Source organism: Pavona decussata, unplaced genomic scaffold, assembly GCF_977016875.1.
Source record: "Pavona decussata unplaced genomic scaffold, jaPavDecu1.1 SCAFFOLD_64, whole genome shotgun sequence".
Classification (NCBI taxonomy): domain Eukaryota; kingdom Metazoa; phylum Cnidaria; class Anthozoa; order Scleractinia; family Agariciidae; genus Pavona; species Pavona decussata.
In genome coordinates this window covers 1,503,146-1,520,970 of record NW_028145484.1, presented here as the reverse complement: position 1 = coordinate 1,520,970, position 17,825 = coordinate 1,503,146, and the positions used below count along the sequence as shown (strand labels likewise).

The 17,825-nt window shown below is 38.7% G+C and overlaps 2 protein-coding genes across 2 annotated transcripts; both read left to right on the top strand.

The window, feature by feature from the left end:
* The first annotated feature begins 728 nt into the window (after positions 1–728).
* On the top strand, positions 729–7,934 carry LOC146478348 (uncharacterized). Its single transcript, XM_085111870.1, has 4 exons — positions 729–1,021; positions 3,468–3,831; positions 4,180–4,666; positions 7,487–7,934. The coding sequence occupies exons 2-4, from the start codon at positions 3,475–3,477 to the stop codon at positions 7,825–7,827; spliced, it is 1,185 nt and encodes a 394-aa protein (XP_084967996.1). The 5' UTR covers positions 729–1,021; positions 3,468–3,474; the 3' UTR covers positions 7,828–7,934.
* A 6,508-nt stretch (positions 7,935–14,442) lies between these two features.
* On the top strand, positions 14,443–17,789 carry LOC146478347 (uncharacterized). Its single transcript, XM_085111875.1, has 4 exons — positions 14,443–14,883; positions 14,995–15,358; positions 15,679–16,162; positions 16,502–17,789. Exons 2-4 carry the CDS (start codon positions 15,002–15,004, stop codon positions 16,837–16,839), a joined length of 1,179 nt encoding a protein of 392 aa, XP_084968001.1. The 5' UTR covers positions 14,443–14,883; positions 14,995–15,001; the 3' UTR covers positions 16,840–17,789.
* Positions 17,790–17,825: the final 36 nt, after the last annotated feature.

Genomic DNA, 17,825 nt, shown 5'->3' with positions numbered 1-17,825 from the left:
GAAAAAAAATCGACAAACAAAAGTACTTTTTTTACGACTTTTTCCTCGTCCAAACTATCTGCCCTTGGGTCTCCGAGGACGCTAGTGAGTGGACGATACTTTATTGAAAAAAGCAACTATGAAATTTCAACGCAAGTTTTCGAGCCCAGTCACTGTAGCTTCGTCTAAATTATTACATTTTCTTACTAAAATGAAAACAAAAGCAAAAAATTGGGAGCCCCTTGAGATGAGATTTGTGGATCTAGAATATGTTTCCTTTGTTATTCAAGTCTAATTTATTGTGACATCTGGCTTTCACAGTCTTAACTTAGAGGATTGGCTTGCCTAGAGACGCGCGTTTTCGAAAACACGTTAAAAGTATTGCAGTAGTCTTTCGGCAGGCAATCCTGTAAAATACAATTGAAATTGTTAAGTTTTTGTGGCCATACATTGTGGAACCAAGTGTTATTTGTTTTTTCACCTCTTGCGGAAAATGAAATTAAAGTTTCTATTCTTAAATTCGACCAGCTAGTGACTGGCCGCTACATTCTTTAAAAAAGCCACTATGAAATTTAGACGCAGATTTTGGAGCGCAGTTAGTCACTATTACCTACAATAATACTAATCTTTAATGAACAAAAAAATACTTTGGGCTAAGAATTACAGTGTTTTTCGTTCTGACAAGAAATAATAAAACGTCGCGTTATTTATCAGTTTTTCTCGTTAAAATGAAAACAGAAAAAAAGGAAGTATAGAAAACTCAGACCCCCTTGGGTTGCTTAAAGAATACCGTGTCATCATTTGTGGGATCTAGAATATGTTTTTGTTATGTTGTAATTATTCAAGTATAAACCTGCATTGCGACATCTGGCTTTTACAGTTTTGGAGCATAAACCTTTCCAAAGACGCACGTTTTTTAAAACACGTCTAACTCTGCCGACTGGAGTGAGTGTTTTGACAGCGCAGTTAAATCCAGTTAAATATACAGGATCTGTGTACCTTTCGTGGTCATACGTGTGGGAAACAAGTGAAATTGAAAAAGGTATGTATATCTGAAATCTAATAGTGTTGCTGTTACCACAAAATGTTGTGTTCGTTGGAATTTTATTAAGCTAGCTAGGCTCAACACTGTTTTCTTCTCAACAAGAACTTTATTGAAAACATTTCTCAAGTATTTGTTGCTTAAGTCCTCTTTGATACGTGGCCGAAATCTGGATTTAGTCCGATATTTCCCGGAATCGCTAAAAAAAATTCATAAAAGGAGATGAGTAAAGGATTTTCATATAAAACGAATAAACCAAACGGCAAGCCAAGAAAAAAGGTCTTCGAACGATTTTTTTAGCGGTTTTACAAACGTTTTGTGTGTTGCGTGTAAGGAACTACAAGAAAAAATTAAAAATATGTTTTATTGGGTGCTTTTTTTCGCCTTTTTTTGAGGTTAAAATTTTTTTATAAAATTGTTGGTTCCACAAATTTTGTAAACACAAAAGCATTTTCACGGAGATTACTCTGCATTTTGGTCAAAACTACTCAACTATTGGACAAAAAACCTTTTCCCTAACACGAAATTGCTCTTTGAGTGCCGCGACGAAATTATTAAGCGATTTCTCGAAGGAAGAACAAATGTTCATCATTTTTGGTTTCCCTTAGATGCATCCCAGCTATTCGCAGCCAAAGGTAATTTACACAAGTAGGGTGATTGTTAACGTACTAAACTGTTTTTTTATTGTTTCTATAGACACAAATATATTTTTAGACCATTCAAAATGACACAAAAATAGGTGCAGCTGTCCCCTTAAACTGAAAAACAACTGCAGCTTGAAGACCTGCATCAAAACATTTGCGCCCTAGGGTAAAGTCATAATTGACCAATTCACCACATAAGTTTGAATATTACAAACAAAACAAAAATATAAAATAGAGACTGGCGACGAAGACTAAACACAAAAACTAATTAAAATGATTACATAATTTGACTTCCTCGGTACCAGTGAGAGATATTAGCCGTATGAATTCATACTTGAGGACAAAAACCTCGCCAAGATTAATAGCCCGTTTGAGGTCCCGGCTTGACAACCTACAGAAAGCTGTCTCAGTGTATGTACGGACTCTAGACTTGACGAGTTCTGAACGACTTAAATCGCCTTTCAACCAAGAAACTTGCGTGCAGAAAAATATTTTTGTAAGGGAGTTTTAGAAAGTTCATTACATATGATTTTGCGTGTGTACTTGCGTTGCTATACCAAACGCTTCAAAAAGTACTAATCTCATTTTGTTTACGCTTTTTGTGTCTACGGCTTCTAGAGAAGCGTAGACACTATGTCATCGGGTTGAGTGAAAGAGTGAAAGAGTGAAAGAGTGTAAGAGTGTAAGAGTGTAAATGCCACAGGAATCCCAAATGGAATCCTATCGAAAGCCGACGCTAATCCTCGACTGACCGAGATCTAAGCGATTGTTTTTCCGGATCAGGACAATGGCGACAATACGGTAAATGATGTTTTCCGATGTTGGTTTGCTTTTTACAAATAGTTTAAGTGATGATTTGAGCCAGAATTCTGTAACTTCTGTAATTTTCATCGCAAACGTGCCCGAATTTACTGCAAGAGATCGCTTTGAACAAACACAGAGTGTCTTCAAATTTTACATGCGTGTTTGCACGCACGCAAAAAAAACTGAAAGTTTTCTGCCTCTAATAGCAAATGCATTGTTTATCTCAATAAAACGTTTTGTTGAAAAAGCTTCTTGTTGATTTTTGTGGCTTTGTCAATTCATATATGCGTAAATGCTGCAAATGCGTAATCGAGGACAATTTGCATAAGCGGGTTGAAATTTGATATGCCAAAGGTCTTCATCAACATGCCGTGAATTGTGGCAATTTTTGCGTTCAACTGTGTTTTTCGGCAAATGATTAATAGGTCACCATATTATTTTACACCAGAAAACATTTGTTTAATCATTCTAGTTTAATATGCAGTTAATTTTGGAAGCCAACGACATTTGTTTATCTACTACTTTTTATTTATGCGAAAACTATGGAAACACGACAGGAGTCAAAGGGTTAAAAAATGATACTTGCCATTCATAAGTTCAGTATAGATTAATTAACAGTTTCTGTTGCATTTTATGCCTACGTTTCAGATTACAACTTTGCTTTCAGTGCTCAGTTATGTTTAGAACTTTGCTGCATTGCTTTCAGTACAAAGTTGTGGTTCACGTTGTAAGATTATATAATATATTGTTTATGTTAGAATAAAGTTACAGTTCTCTTCATACAAAATATTTGTGGTAAACGATACCAGCTTAATCTCCACTCACCAGTATTCTGTGCAACATTTTTACAACCATTTTTTTTATCTCTATCCTATTTCCACTCCTCCCTCTTCGTTTTCATTTCAGTCTTATTTCCCTTTTCTTCAATTCTTTTATATCACATTTCTATACCAGTACTGCAGTAGACACATGCAGTCTGAGACTGCCTATTTTTATAGGTTTATTATGGACGTTGTACGCTTCCTACAAGTGGCATTCCTGGTATCTTACTTAACTCTCCGCACATTAGTTCACGGGAAGGAAAAAGCTAATTGCCAAAAGTTCAAGTTTGTCATCGACGAAGATGTCATTCATGACCACATCCTTGAGGGTCACGTGTTTAAACGATTGACCGTCGCCAGCGCCGCCAAATGTCACGTGATGTGCAAAGATGACTGTCTCTGTGCATCCATGAATTATTTCCCCTCTGCAAAGGGAAATAACTGTGAGCTTAACGATGCCAACAAAGACATGGAACCATCTGCAATGAAATGTAAATCAGGGGCGAATTATTACGATCTAGTAAGGAGTTATACGGTAAAGGTAGGTTGAGGTAAACTGTCGACATTGTTGTTCTGTTTGATTGTATACCGGCTTGTCTTGTTTCGGTTTCTCTGCATGCATGTGATAAAATGGGGGTCCTCTTTTTGTTTCCCACGCTTTCTTTTTTTGGTGTCCCTCCCCTTCCATCCCCTTATTACATCCGCTAGACAGGGTATTGAAAGTTATTAACTTTGATATAGAACTTTAAAAAGAGGCGAGAAACATTTAATTGCTAATGATCAAAAGAAAAACGCGAAATAAAAACTTAACAGTAGAACGAAGATAAAAATAAGATATACCCACTAACGAAAGAAACTTGCAGCTTATTGTCTATTTTTATCTCGTTAGGAGGGAAAGGAATACATACCAGGCAAACATGTGTGTGTTAACCGATGTTGTCGTCCCAATCCCTGTGTGAACGGAGGAGACTGCAAGGAGATCTGTAACGCCAAAGGAAAACGGTTCAACTGCACCTGTCCTGTCACTCACACTGGTCAGCGGTGTGAGACACAGCTTGCAAGAAGCTGCAAGGATGTCGCCGTAAACAATGGCAACTTGACTTCTGGAAACTACACCATCTACGATTCAACGATGGAAAAGTTTCCTGTCTACTGCGACATGGAAAGTGAAGCTGAATTTGTTTGGACCCTGATTCAATCTTTTTCCTTGAGTAATAAAGTCGCGTTCGAAGACAAAGAATTTGGTGTGGATTTTCCAAAGAATGACGCCAACAGTTATGTGGATTGGAGCGCTTACCGTCTGTCCCTGCCACACATGCAATCCCTGGCTTATCACTCCACACACCTGCGAGTCACCTGCAACTATCCTACTGAAGGTAACATGCACTGTACATTTTTCCCAGACAAATTTTTAAAAAAGTCCTGAATTTTCAGGGCGTTTTCTCAAATATTAAAATAGTTGTTTAGGTTCAAAGTCGCCGCCGGCAGAATCCGCCCCTCGCCCCCCTCCCCAGTCTAGATGCTTTTTCATTTCTGAAAAATGTTCCTTGCGGATTCCAATATCCCTTGCTAAGATCTACGTTTCCCACACAGTCATAAATGAAGCGAAAATACCTCTGTATAAAGAGGCACTGTCCTTAAAACGGGTGCATTTATGGTAATACCATGGTTTGTGTAGTGATAAGGTATACAGTCTCTATAAGACTGTTTTTGGTGATTTGTTTTTACTTTGGTGTTGGAAAGACAGAAGACAGGTAGGTGATCAGATATGTCAAATAGTGCAATCCCTGAGGAGAGATGCATTGTCGGCGCGTTAGTGTAAATATGATCGATCAGGGTTTTAGAATGTTCGGTTATTCGAGTTGGTTTAGTGATGACCGGAGTCATATTAGAAAACAACATATCTAAAAAATTTTCTGTAGGGTTGTGTGTAGGAAATTTGTAAAAATCTATGTTGGTATCACCTAAAATATAGACGATGCGTTTGTCTTGATTGAGATTGCGGAGTATCTCATCTAGATTTTCTGCGAATTGTTCAAAATTGGATTTCGGGTGTCTATAAATGCAGCCAATAACAATCGGTTTCTTTTGTCTTATGCCGGTATCTACTTCAATCCAACAGGATTCTACCAATTCTTGGTAGCCGAAATTATCCCTAGCACCAATAAACACCACAACGAATATACAAGATACTCATGCTCGTCTAGCTTTGTTATGTCACCTGTCACCGAAATGCACGTGCATGACCTACTCTCAACTCTTGATGCCAATAAGTCATCTATCCATGTCCCTAATCGGTTAATAAAAATCAGTGCCGCTGTTATCACGCCAATTATCACCCAACTCTATAATGAATCAATCGCACAAGGCGTAGTACCAGATGTGCTAAAAATGGCTCGTGTCTCTCCCATATACAAAAGTGGCGCACACACCGACCCAACAAACTACCACCCCATCACCACCTTGTCACCGTTCTCAAAAGTCCTCGAAAAACTAGTTCATGACCAACTCGAGTCGTTTCTGGAGAAACACTATCATTTTCCAATACCAATTCGGCTTCCGTAAGGGTCACTCTACTGAACAACTATTTTAGAAATCACTGATTACCTTAAAACGTCAATAGACAATAAAAACATCACCTGTGGACACTTTCTAGATCTGTCAAAAGCCTTCGACACAATAAATCATGAAATTCTTTTAAACAAGCTCAGCAAATATGGCATCCGCGGTACTCCCTTAGCTTGGTTTCGAAATTTTCTGTCAAATAGAAAACAATACGTGCGAATAGGAAATACCGATTCAGACTTGCTACCCTTAACTTGTGGACTTCCTCAGGGATCCCCTCTCCTCTTTCTTCTCTATATTAACGATATGCCAAACTGTTCCAGTAAACCTTCTCTTCACAATATACGCTGATGATACCAACGTATTTTATTCTAGCAATAACCTTGAAGATATCACTCAAACTATGATACTGAATTTGATAATATTCTCTACTACTGCTCAGCTAATAAACTATCAATCAATATAAAAAAGACTAATTTTGTGATGATCAGCTCCCCAATTAAGCGTGTAATTAATATAAAAATCCACGAAATTGAACAAAAAGATTTTATTAAATATCTCGGAATTTATATTGACAAACATCTTAAATGAGAACAACAAATTAAGCACGTCAAAAGTAAAATATCAAAAAATACTGGAATTATCAATAAATTAAGGTTTTATGTCGACCTGAATACTCTAAAACAACTCTATTATACACTAATTTATCCTTACATCAACTATGGTTTAATGAGCTGGGGCAACACCTACTCCGCCCATCTCAACAAAATTCGCACCGCCCAAAACAAATGTGTCAAAAATATATTCTTTGCTCACAAAAGAGAAAATGCCACTGTTTACTTCAATCTACTGGGAATTCTAACCATTGACAATAAATTCAAACTCAAGGTTGCCATTTTCATGTTCAAAATAATAAATGATCAAATATGTCCTGTTTTTGCAAACTCTATTTCCACAGCATCCTCTCGGCACTCGTACAATACCCGATTTTCATCTCGACAAAATTATAGCAGACCAAAAATACGTACTAACTACGGTAAACACACTTTTCAATTGGCAGCATCACAAATATGGGAAACAATAGACTGTAACATTAAGCAATCAAACTCCGCTTCTTCGTTTAAAACCAAATACAGGAAAAATTTGCTTATAAACCAAAAGTAATGTAGAGTTCTTCACCGTCATCCGTTCGCTAAACACGCTCTTTTTCTTTTTCAAACCTTTACAAATAATTTTCTCTTCCACCGAAATAATTTTCTCTTCCATCGTAAGCAGTGCCCAACTCGAAAGCAGCATGCTCCTTTAGGCACTGCTCACACTAAACCAAACAGATTTATCCTAATTCTTTTTAATCTTCCTTTGTAATATAAATGTTTATTGTTTTTTTTATGTATTGTATTGAATCTCGTTGTACGTGTGAAAATAAAATGGAATTGAATTGAATTGTGATAAGAGTAGAATAGGAACTTTTTTTTTAGCATAGAGGAGCCAATTCATTTTTGGAATGCCAATAAGCCTTTATTATTATTATTATTACTATTATTATTATTATTATTATTATTATTATTATTATTATTATTATTATTAATAATAATACAATAAATGGCTCCTTCTTTTTCTTGTCGTTGAAGGTCTCAAGTATACAGATTACGCACGAGCCAAATTAGAAGGCCACGATATCTTTGGTACCTGGTCGGATCTTTGTCGCCACTATGATTACATAAACATCCGTGGCAATAATTGTCATAACTGCACTGCAGCGACGAAACAGAAACCTGGGAGAGCTTGGCTCATCAACAGCTACCAAAGTAAAAAGCAGTTCGGATGCGATCTTGACGGACGTCCGGGTGCAAATGGTAAGGAGAACAACTTCGGAATATATAACGACGGGAGAATTCATCCCGCGCATCGCTGCTCGTCATCGCCTGACTCTACAACTCAGCACTGGTTTGGAGCTTTGCATAACTTGTAAAAAGCTAACTCCAATAATTCGGTTCGGCACATGAAAACTTCGACGTTTGAAATCAGACTAATTACATCGAATACCGGAATTTTATTTCGCCAGAGGAGAAAAAAAAAACAAAATGAAAAACCTCTGACAGGAGAGAACTCACAGAACGATATGTTCCAATAACGAGACTCCTTGTATAAATAAAATCACATCATAATAATTAAGTATTGACAACTAATTAACAACACATTTTAACTAATAATACAGGTAACGATCTGCTTTGATGACATTTTATGCAGACACTTTTGAACGTTTGAGGTACTGCGGGATCGTACACATTTAAAGTCAAATATAGGTAGTATGCCCTCAAATTAGTTTTAAATACATCTATAGATTTTGTATTGTCCCTCAAGAAGTCTGGAAGTGTGTTAAATGCTCTTGAGGCTCTTGAGTAAAAACTGTTCTGGAACGTGACAGTCTTAGCTTTAGGTATATCTAGTAATATACTCTTAGTTGGAGCAGAGCAGCCTGGTAACTCTAATAGGTTGAAATATCTTAAAATTGGTGTCAGAACTATTAACAATAGATTTATAAGTGTAGACTAGATCCAAGTATTCATGCCAATAGCACAGAGGGTTAAGGCCTGTGAGTGTTAGTCTGTTTTTATACGAGATACCAGTCCTGTAGGGTAGTGAGAGTATATATTTAGTTGCACGTCGTTGTATTCTCTCGATAATTTCGATCAGTTTGACTGACTGCGGGGCCCATACTTGTGAACTGTACGAGAGGTTGCTCATCACTAAGGCTGTATACAGTGCTTTGCGAGCAGATTGATTTTTGACCTCAAGTGTCGACCTACGAATAAAACCCAGCATCCTATTAGCGTTAGAGGCAGCCGCTAGTACTTGACTGTTCCATTTCAAGTCCTTACATACTAATATCCCGAGATCCTTTTGAGCATCAGTACGTTTGACTGGTGTATTTTGAAGTAAGTAAGGTGTTTCCACTAGATTGACATTTCTCGTTGTAGACATCACGGTACATTTAGACTGGTTGAGATCCATCCTCCAATCATGACACCATAAAGTGATTCGATCGAGGTCTTCCTGGAGTAGTCGTCCATCATCAGTGTTCGTGATGGTACGGTAGCACTTGGTGTCATCCGCGAATAGTGCTACGGAACTATTGACAGTGGCTATGGCCAGATCGTTGACATATATTAGAAACAATAGGATGGACCCTTGAGGTACTCCAGAGGGAACAGGGAGAATGTTTGATGTTTTACCGAGAACAGTTACTTTCTGAAATCTAAAATGTAAATAATCGGAGAACCAGCAGAGGAGACTGCCATTGATGCCAAATAGTCGTAGCTTTTTCAGGAGAAGCTGGTGGTCAACTCTGTCAAAAGCTTGCGCAAAGTCTAAATAGATGGTATCAACTTGCACTCGTTTATCAAGCAGCTCACCAATTTCATTCAAGACTTGAAGAAGCTGCGATGTGGTTGATTTTCCCTTAAGGAAACCATACTGTAGATTGTGAAGCTGGCTAGAAATGTGCTTAATAAGATGATTGTATACACAACGTTCCAAGACCTTTGAAACAAGAGGTAATAAAGAGATGGGTCTGTAGTTGGATACTTCACCAGGAGAGCAATTTTTGTGGATCGGGATAACATTTGCCACTTTCCATGCAGCTGGAAGTTTACCAAGCTGTAAGCATTTGTTGAAGATTGTACACAATGAATTAGAAATGCACGGTGCACAGTTTTTCAAAAGTTTCGCCGGGATCTTGTCGAGACCAGTTGCTTTGTTCACATCTAACACACTAAGGGCGTTGAGAACCTCGACAGGAGACAAAGAGAGCTGAGATGTTGGATGCTTGAAAGTCCTCATACTCACTGGTTGAGCGGGGTGGATTGAAAACTGAGTAGAAATAGCTGTTAAATAAGTTTGCAACATCGACTGGTTTGTCCGCTCTGTACGATTCATTGGAACGAGTCCACGTCACTTCGTTAGGGACACTGGATTGTTTAGTTGTATACTTGAATGAAGACCAGAACTTTTTGGAGTTTGATTTCAATAGATCAGGCAAACCTTGAAACCACTCTTTGCGCTTTTCAGTTAACAATTTTTTAGTTCGTTGTCTTAAAGCTCGAAATTTTTCATGGAAGTTCAGTCGCCCTGACTTTTTGGCCTTACGTCGAGCAGTTTCTTTCTTTTTCAAGAGATATTTAACTTCATTGTCTAGCCAAGGAGGAGTGTTTTTACGTTTAAAGGACTTTACTGGAATATTGTCCGCTACTGCACCTAGAAAAAGGTCCAGCCATTGCTGCCAATCTGAGTCGATATCAGTGGATGTCGCAGACGGTGAGAGATCAGTTAGCCGTAAGGTTTCTAAAAGGCCATTCCAGTCGGCAAGACGATAATTGTAAACTGTGCGTGTGTCACAGGCCAATGACTTTGCGCGAACATTGAGATCAAAAAACAATAGGTAGTGATCACTGAAGAGATTTAATTGTGTTGCCATAACACATTCAAGATTTTTGATAGCCTCAGGGGATCTTGTAAAAACAAGGTCAAGAATATTATTTTTCCTTGTCGGAAAAATGTTAATTTGCTGAAGATAAAAGTCTGATGTAAGTTCTCTGAAGTCTGTAGATCCGGAGCTGATATCTTGAGACTCGATTACAAGATCAGAGTTCCAAGTCAGGTCGGGAAATTAAAATCACCACAGATAAGAATTGATTCGTAGTTTGAGCTAAATTCAAGAAATGAAGTAAATAAATGAAGCCATTCGTTGGTATCGACGTTAGGTGGCCGATATAAAGCACAAATCAGAGTTTTCTTGGTGTTGATAAGTTCAATCTCTACAGCAGCAATTTCTAATTCATTCGACCATGCTCCAAGTGAAACTAAGTTGTAATTAATATTATTTCGTAGAGCAATGAGGACGCCACCACCACGCTTTCCAGAGGAGCGATCCTTCCTTATAATGTTATATCCAGTTGGAATAATTTCATTATTAGAGATGTTGTCGTTGAGCCAAGTCTCGGTTACTCTTATTATATCCAAATTTTCGACGAAGGCAAGGTCTTGAAAGGACTGCAAATTACTAACAAACGATCCATCGGTTGATTTATTTACACTGCATAAGCTCTGGGCGTTAAATGATAAACAGCGAAGATTGTTGTTCGCTTGCTTTGCATGACGAGATACATATGAGTCGCTGTCGGTAGTTTGTCCTGGGTGAGGGTGAATGTCACCACAGAGAGCAATTAAGTTCCAATATTATTGGGTTGAAAGATGAACAACCATCAGTGCAGTAGCTTAATCGGCAGTTTAAGAATCGCTTGCGAATCCATGAAGTCTGTCTTGATCGAGGTTGAATATAAGTCCATTCGCCCTTGAATAAGCTTGGGGAATTAAATTCATCATTTGAAAGACCACTAATACTCTTCTGAGTGGTTAAGATGGCAAAACTCAGGAGCAAACTCAGGAGCATTTTGTTGTCAGCTATTTGTTGTCAGCTATTTCCTGTTTTCAGTGTTATCGTCGAGACAGTACACTCCGATCAAACGGCCGCCATCTTGCGGCCGCCATGCTTGAATTTAACGTATAAACAGATTGTGACCGTGGGTAGCCATTCAAAGACCAAATCACCCCGCGTGAACTCCTCCAGGCATCTTGTTTAGTGAGTCTTGTCAAGTGAGTGTCGTAAAACAAAAACCAAAGAAACCACCTTAACCAATCACAACAGATGTAAGTAACGCCATGAACCAATGAGAACTCGAAGCAGATACATGTGACCGGTGCTCAGCGCGGGAAAACGAGTGCGAGCAAGTCACGACAGTTATGTTTGCTAAGAAAGTGGCGCAAGTTTTAGTAACCAATCACAAAGCGTAGAAAAGTAAAACTAAAGTAAACGCGAAATAGCTTTCGACACTCAGTTGGAAACCAATATTTAACGCTGGTCTAGCGGCGGGGGGTTTTCAACTTTTTCTGAGAAAACAGTGCACTCAGATGAGCATTAAGAAGTTTCTTCTGAAAATCCACTTGGTGACAGAAAGTAACAGGATGAAGCCGAACGAAAAAATTGTTTTTTCATCGATAAATTATTCACAAGGCTGTATTTGTATTTATTACACGTCAGTAATCCCATCCGGGATATTACATATCGGATGTTACAAATAAGACCTCTTCTTCTCTAGATGTACATGGTTATGATTACTGAAATAAGAACAAGTTCACAAGCTCAAGCTCAATGTTGAGTTAAACCAACGTTTCAGTGGCTTTATTTTAATTCACCGCGAGTGAATACATATATATACCAAACGTCAGCTTTTCTGGAATTTGTTTCTTATTCTTTGCGGACGCGGACGGGAGTCAAGAGCTGAGCGATGGTCACCAAGGGCACGTTGTGTGTCCCCGGATGAATTTTGCTATCGTGTTGTTTCCAAACCCTAGCCTCGTCCCTCGTCCCCAGTCGTCTTTTTTTGGCGCGCGGCCGATCGTGACGTCACCCGTTGAGCTGTTCTCGGCTCACTCGAAAAGCATGATTAGGCATGGGAGCGAGGCTGATCATCCCATTCGGAGGAAGTTGAGGAAGGAGGGGTGGGTAGTAGTACCCGGGCAAGCTAATAAATATCTGAAAAAGTTTGGCCATATGGGATAAAGGGGGGCATATTATATTTAGCATTTGAATGACGAAACTAAAAATACGTGTTGTTTGTGTTGTTTGGCACCTCCTACGTTAAAAGAAAGTTCAAGTTTCTATTATAAATTCGATCAACTAATGAGAGTTCCTAGGAGACCAGGGACAGACACTGTGGACGAGGAAAAACTCGGCAAAACGATCGGGAAAAAAATCGACACAGAAAACTATTTTTTTTTTACTTTTTCCTCGTCCAAACTATCTGCCCTTGGGTCTCCGAGGATGCTAGTAAGTGGACGATACTTTATTGAAAAAAGTAACTATAAAATTTCAACCCAAATTTTCGAGCGCAGTCACTATAGTTTCGTCTAAATTATTACATTTTCTTATTAAAATAAAAACAAAAACAAAAAATTGAGAGCCCCTTGAGATGAGATTTGTGGATCTAGAATATGTTTGCTTTGTTATTCCAGTATAATTTATTGTGACACCTGGCTTTCACAGTCTTAACTTAGAGGATTGGCTTGCCTAGAGACGCGCGTTTTCGAAAACGCGTTAAAAGTACTGCAGTAGTCTTTCGGCAGGCAATCCTGTGAAATATAATGGAAATTAATTGCTTTTCGTGGCCATACATTATGGAACCAAGTGTTATTTGTTCTTTCACCTCTTGCGGAAAATGAAATTTAACTTTCTATTTTTAAATTCGACCAGCTAGTGACTGGCCGCTACATTCTTTAAAAAAGCCACTATGAAATTTAGACGCAGATTTTGGAGCGCAGTTAGTCACTATTACCTACAATAATACTGATTTTTTATGAAAAGAAAAAAATACTTTGAGCTAAGAATTACAGTGTTTTTCGTTCTGACAATAAATAATAAATAAACTTCAACAAACGTCGCGTTATTTATCAGTTTTTATCGTTAAAATGAAAACAGAAAAAAGGAAGTATAGAAAACTCAGACCTCCTTGGGTTGCTTAAAGAATACCGTGTCATCATTTGCGGGATCTAGAATATGTTTTTGTTATGTTATAATTACTCAAGTATAAACCTGCATTGCGACATCTGGCTTTTACAGTTTTGGAGCATAAACCTTTCCAAAGACGCACGTTTTTTAAAACACGTCTAACTCTGCCGACTGGAGTGAGTTTTTGACAGGGCAGTTAAATCCAGTTAAATATACAGGATCTGTGCACGTTTCGTGGTCATACGTGTGGGAAACAAGTGAAATTGAAAAAGGTATGTATATCTGAAATCTAATAGTGTTGCCGTTACCACAAAATGTTGTGTTCGTTGGAATTTTATTAAGTTAGCTAGGCTCAACACTGTTTTCTTCTCAACAAGAACTTTATTGAAAACATTTCTCAAGTATTTATTGCTTAAATCCTCTTTGATACGTGGCCGAAATCTGGATTTAGTCCGATATTTCCCGGAATCGCTAAAAAAAATTCATAAAAGGAGATGAGTAAAGGATTTTCATATAAAAAGAATAAAAACCAAACGGCAAGCCAAGAAAAAAGGTCCTCGAACGATTTTTTTTAGCGATTTCACAAAAGTTTTGTGTGTTGTGTGTAAGGACCTACAAGAAAAAAATTAAAAATATGTTTTATTGGGTGCTTTTTTCGCTTTTTTGGGATTAAAAATTCTTTAAAATATTGTTGGTTCGACAAATTTCGCAAACACAAATGCATTTTCACGGAGATTACTCTGCATTTTGGTCAAAACTTCTAAAACATTTGACAAAGAAACTTTTTCCCTAACACGAAATTGCTCTTTGAGTGCCGAGACGAAATTATTAAGCGATTTCTCGGAGGAAGAACAAATGTTCATCATTTTTGGTGGTTTTCCTTAGATGCATCCCAGCCATTCGCAGCCAAAGGTAATTTACACAAGTAGGGTGATTGTTAACAAACTGAACTGTTATTTTATTGTTTCTATATATTTTTAGACCATTCAAAATGACACAAAAATGGGTCCAGCTGTCCCCTTAAACTGAAAAACAACTGCAGCTTGAGGACCTGCGTCAAAACATTTAGCTTCTTCAGTGTTCGTGTTGCGCCCCGGGGTAAAGTCATAATTGACCAATTAACCACATAAGTTTGAATATTACAAACAAAACAAAAATACAAAATAGTAACTGGCGAGGAAGACTAAACAGAAAAACTAATTAAAATGATTACATAATTTGACTTCCTCGGTACCAGTGAGAGTTATTAGCCGTATGAATTCATACTTAAGGACAAGAACCTCGCCAAGATTAATAGCCCGTTTGAGGTCCCGGCATGACAACCTACAGAATGCTGTCTCAGTGTTTGTACGGACTCTAGACTTGCCACAAGTTAACCTTCGCGTATATAATCCATGATGAATTTGAGAGCGACTTGAATCGCCTTCCAACCAAGAAACTTGCGTGGAGAAAAATAGTTTTGTAAGGGACTTTTAGAAAGTTCATTACACTCATGTTTTTGCGTGTGTACTTGCGTTGTTATACCAAACGCTTCAAAAGTTACTAATCTCATTTTGTTTGCGCTTTTTATAGCTTTATTATGGACGTTGTACGCTTCCTACAAGTGGCATTCCTGGTATCTTACTTAACGCTTCGCACATTAGTTCACGGGAAGGAAAAAGCTAATTGCCAACAGTTCAAGTTTGTCATCGACCAAGATGTCATTCATGACCACATCCTTGAAGGTCACGTGTTTAAACGATTGACCGTCGCCAGCGCCGCCAAATGTCACATGATGTGCAAAGATGACTGTCTCTGTGCATCCATGAATTATTTCCCCTCTGCAAAGGAAAATAACTGTGAGCTTAACGATGTTAACAAAGACATGGAGCCATCTGCAATGAAATGTAAATCAGGGGCTAATTATTATGATCTAGTAAGGAGTTATACGGTGAAGGTAGGTTGAGCTCAACCGTCGACATTGTTGTTTTGTTTAATTGTATACTGGCTTGTCTTCTTTCGGTTTCTCTGCATGCATGTGATAAAAGGGGGTCTTCTTTTTGTTTCTCACGTTTCCTTTTTTGGCATCTCTCCCCTTTCATTCCATGATAACGCCTGTTACAGAACTGTAAAAAAGGCGAGAAACATTTAATTGCTAATCACCAAAAGAAGAACGCAAAATAAAAACGAAACAGTAGAACGAAGTTGAAAATAAGACATATCCTGACTAATTAACGAAGGAAGCTTGCAGCTTATTGTCTATTTTTAACACGTTAGGAGGGAAAGGAATACATACCAGGCAAACATAAGTGTGTTAACCGATGTTGTCGTCCCAATCCCTGTGTGAACGGAGGAGACTGCAAGGAGATCTGTAACCCCAAAGGAACACGGTTCAGCTGCACCTGTCCTGTCACTCACACTGGTCAGCGGTGTGAGACAAAGCTTTCAAGCTGCAAAGATGTCGCCGAAAACAATGGCAACCTGACTTCTGGAAACTACACCATCTACGATTCAACGATGGAAAAGTTTCCTGTCTACTGCGACATGGAAAGTGAAAACGGATTTGTTTGGACCCTGATTCAATCGTTCTCCTTGAGTAATAAAGGTACGTTCAAAGACAAAGGATTTGGTGTGGATTTCCCAAAGAATGACGCCAACAGTTATGTGGATTGGAGCGCTTACCGTCTGTCCCTGTCACACATGCAATCCCTGGCTAATCACTCCACACACCTGCGAGTCACCTGCAACTATCCTACTGAAGGTAACATGCACTCTACATTTTTCCCAGAAAATTTTCTGAAAAAGTCCTGAATTTTCAGGACGTTTTCTCAAATATTAAAATAGTTATTCAGGTTCAAAGTCGCCGCGGGCAGAATCCGTCCCACTCACCAATTAAAGCTTTGTAGAAAATGCTGTTGCTTACCTATTTCTGAAAAAATTTTATTATGGATTCCAATAGCCCTTACTAAGATCTACGTTTCCCACACAGTCAAAAACAGAGCAAAAATACCTCTGTATTTGGAGGCTCTGTCCTAAAAATGGGTAAATTTATGGTAACGCAAATAATCGGCTCCTTTTTTTTTTCTTCTTGCTGTTGAAGGTCTCAACTATACAGACTACGCACGAGCCAAATTAGAAGGCCACGATATCTTTGGTACCTGGTGGTTTGTTTGTCGCCACTACGAGTACATTAACATCCGTGGCAATAATTGTCGCGAATGTACTGCATTGACGAGACAGAATGGCACTGCTTGGTTCATCAACAGCTACACGAGTAAAATGAAGTTCGGATGCGATCTTGACGGACGTCCGGGTGCAAATGGTAACGAGAACAACTTCGGAATGTATAACGGCAAGAGAATTCATCCCGCGCATCGCTGCTCGTCATCACCTGCCTCTACAACTCAGCACTGGTTTGGAGCTTTGCATAACTTGTAAAAAGCTAAATCTAATAATCCGGTTCGGCACATGAAAACTTCGATGTTTGAAACGAGACTAATTACATCGAATACAGGAATTTTCAAGTGAGTGTCGTAAAACAAAAACCAAAGAAACCACCTTAACCAATCACAACAGATGTAAGCAACGCCATCAACCAATAAAAACCCGAAGCAGATACATGCATGTGACCGGTGCCCAGCGCGGGAAAACGCGTGCGAGCAACTCACGACGATTGTGTTTGCTTAGAAAGTGGCGCAAGTTTTAGTTACCAATCAAAAAGTGTAGAAAAGCAAAACTTAAGTAAAGGCGAAATTATTTTCGACACTCAGTTGAAAACCAATCTTTAACTCTGGTTTAGCCACGGGTTTTTTTTAACTTTTTCTGAGAAAACAATGCACTCAGACGAGCATTAAGAAGTTTCTTCTGAAAATCCACTTGGTGACAGAAAGTAACAGGATGAAGCCGAAAAAATTGTTTTTACATCGATAAATTATTCAAAAAGCTGTATTTGTATTTATTACACGTCAGTAATCCCCATCCGGGATGTTACATGTCGGGTGTTACAAATAAGACCTCTTCTTCTCTGGATGTACATGGTTATGATTACTGAAATAAGAACAAGTTCACAAGCTCAAGCTCAATGTTGAGTTAAACCAACGTTTCAGTGGCTTTATTTTAATTCACCGCCAGTGAAGACATACGTACATACATACAAACGTCAGCTTTTCTTGAATGTTTCTTATGCTTTGCGCACGCTGGTGGGACTCAAGAGCTGAGCGAAGGTCACCAAGAGCACGTTGTGTGTCCCCGAGATAATGTTTCCAAACCCTAGGCTCGTCCCTCGTCCCCAGTCGTCCTTCATTGGGGCGTCGCCGAACGTGACGTCACCCGTTGATCCGAGCTCGGCTCGCTCGAAAAGCACGATTAGGCATGGGATCGACGCTGATCATCCCATCCGGAGGAAATTGGGGAGGGACGGGTGG

Coding starts and splice junctions, on each gene's coding strand:
- LOC146478347 (XM_085111875.1), top strand. CDS start 15,002: ATGGACGTTGTACGCTTCCTACAAGTGGCATTCCTGGTATCTTACTTA. Junction 15,359..15,678: donor TAAGGAGTTATACGGTGAAG/GTAGGTTGAGCT, acceptor TTAACACGTTAG/GAGGGAAAGGAATACATACC. Junction 16,163..16,501: donor CTGCAACTATCCTACTGAAG/GTAACATGCACT, acceptor TTGCTGTTGAAG/GTCTCAACTATACAGACTAC.
- LOC146478348 (XM_085111870.1), top strand. CDS start 3,475: ATGGACGTTGTACGCTTCCTACAAGTGGCATTCCTGGTATCTTACTTA. Junction 3,832..4,179: donor TAAGGAGTTATACGGTAAAG/GTAGGTTGAGGT, acceptor TTATCTCGTTAG/GAGGGAAAGGAATACATACC. Junction 4,667..7,486: donor CTGCAACTATCCTACTGAAG/GTAACATGCACT, acceptor TTGTCGTTGAAG/GTCTCAAGTATACAGATTAC.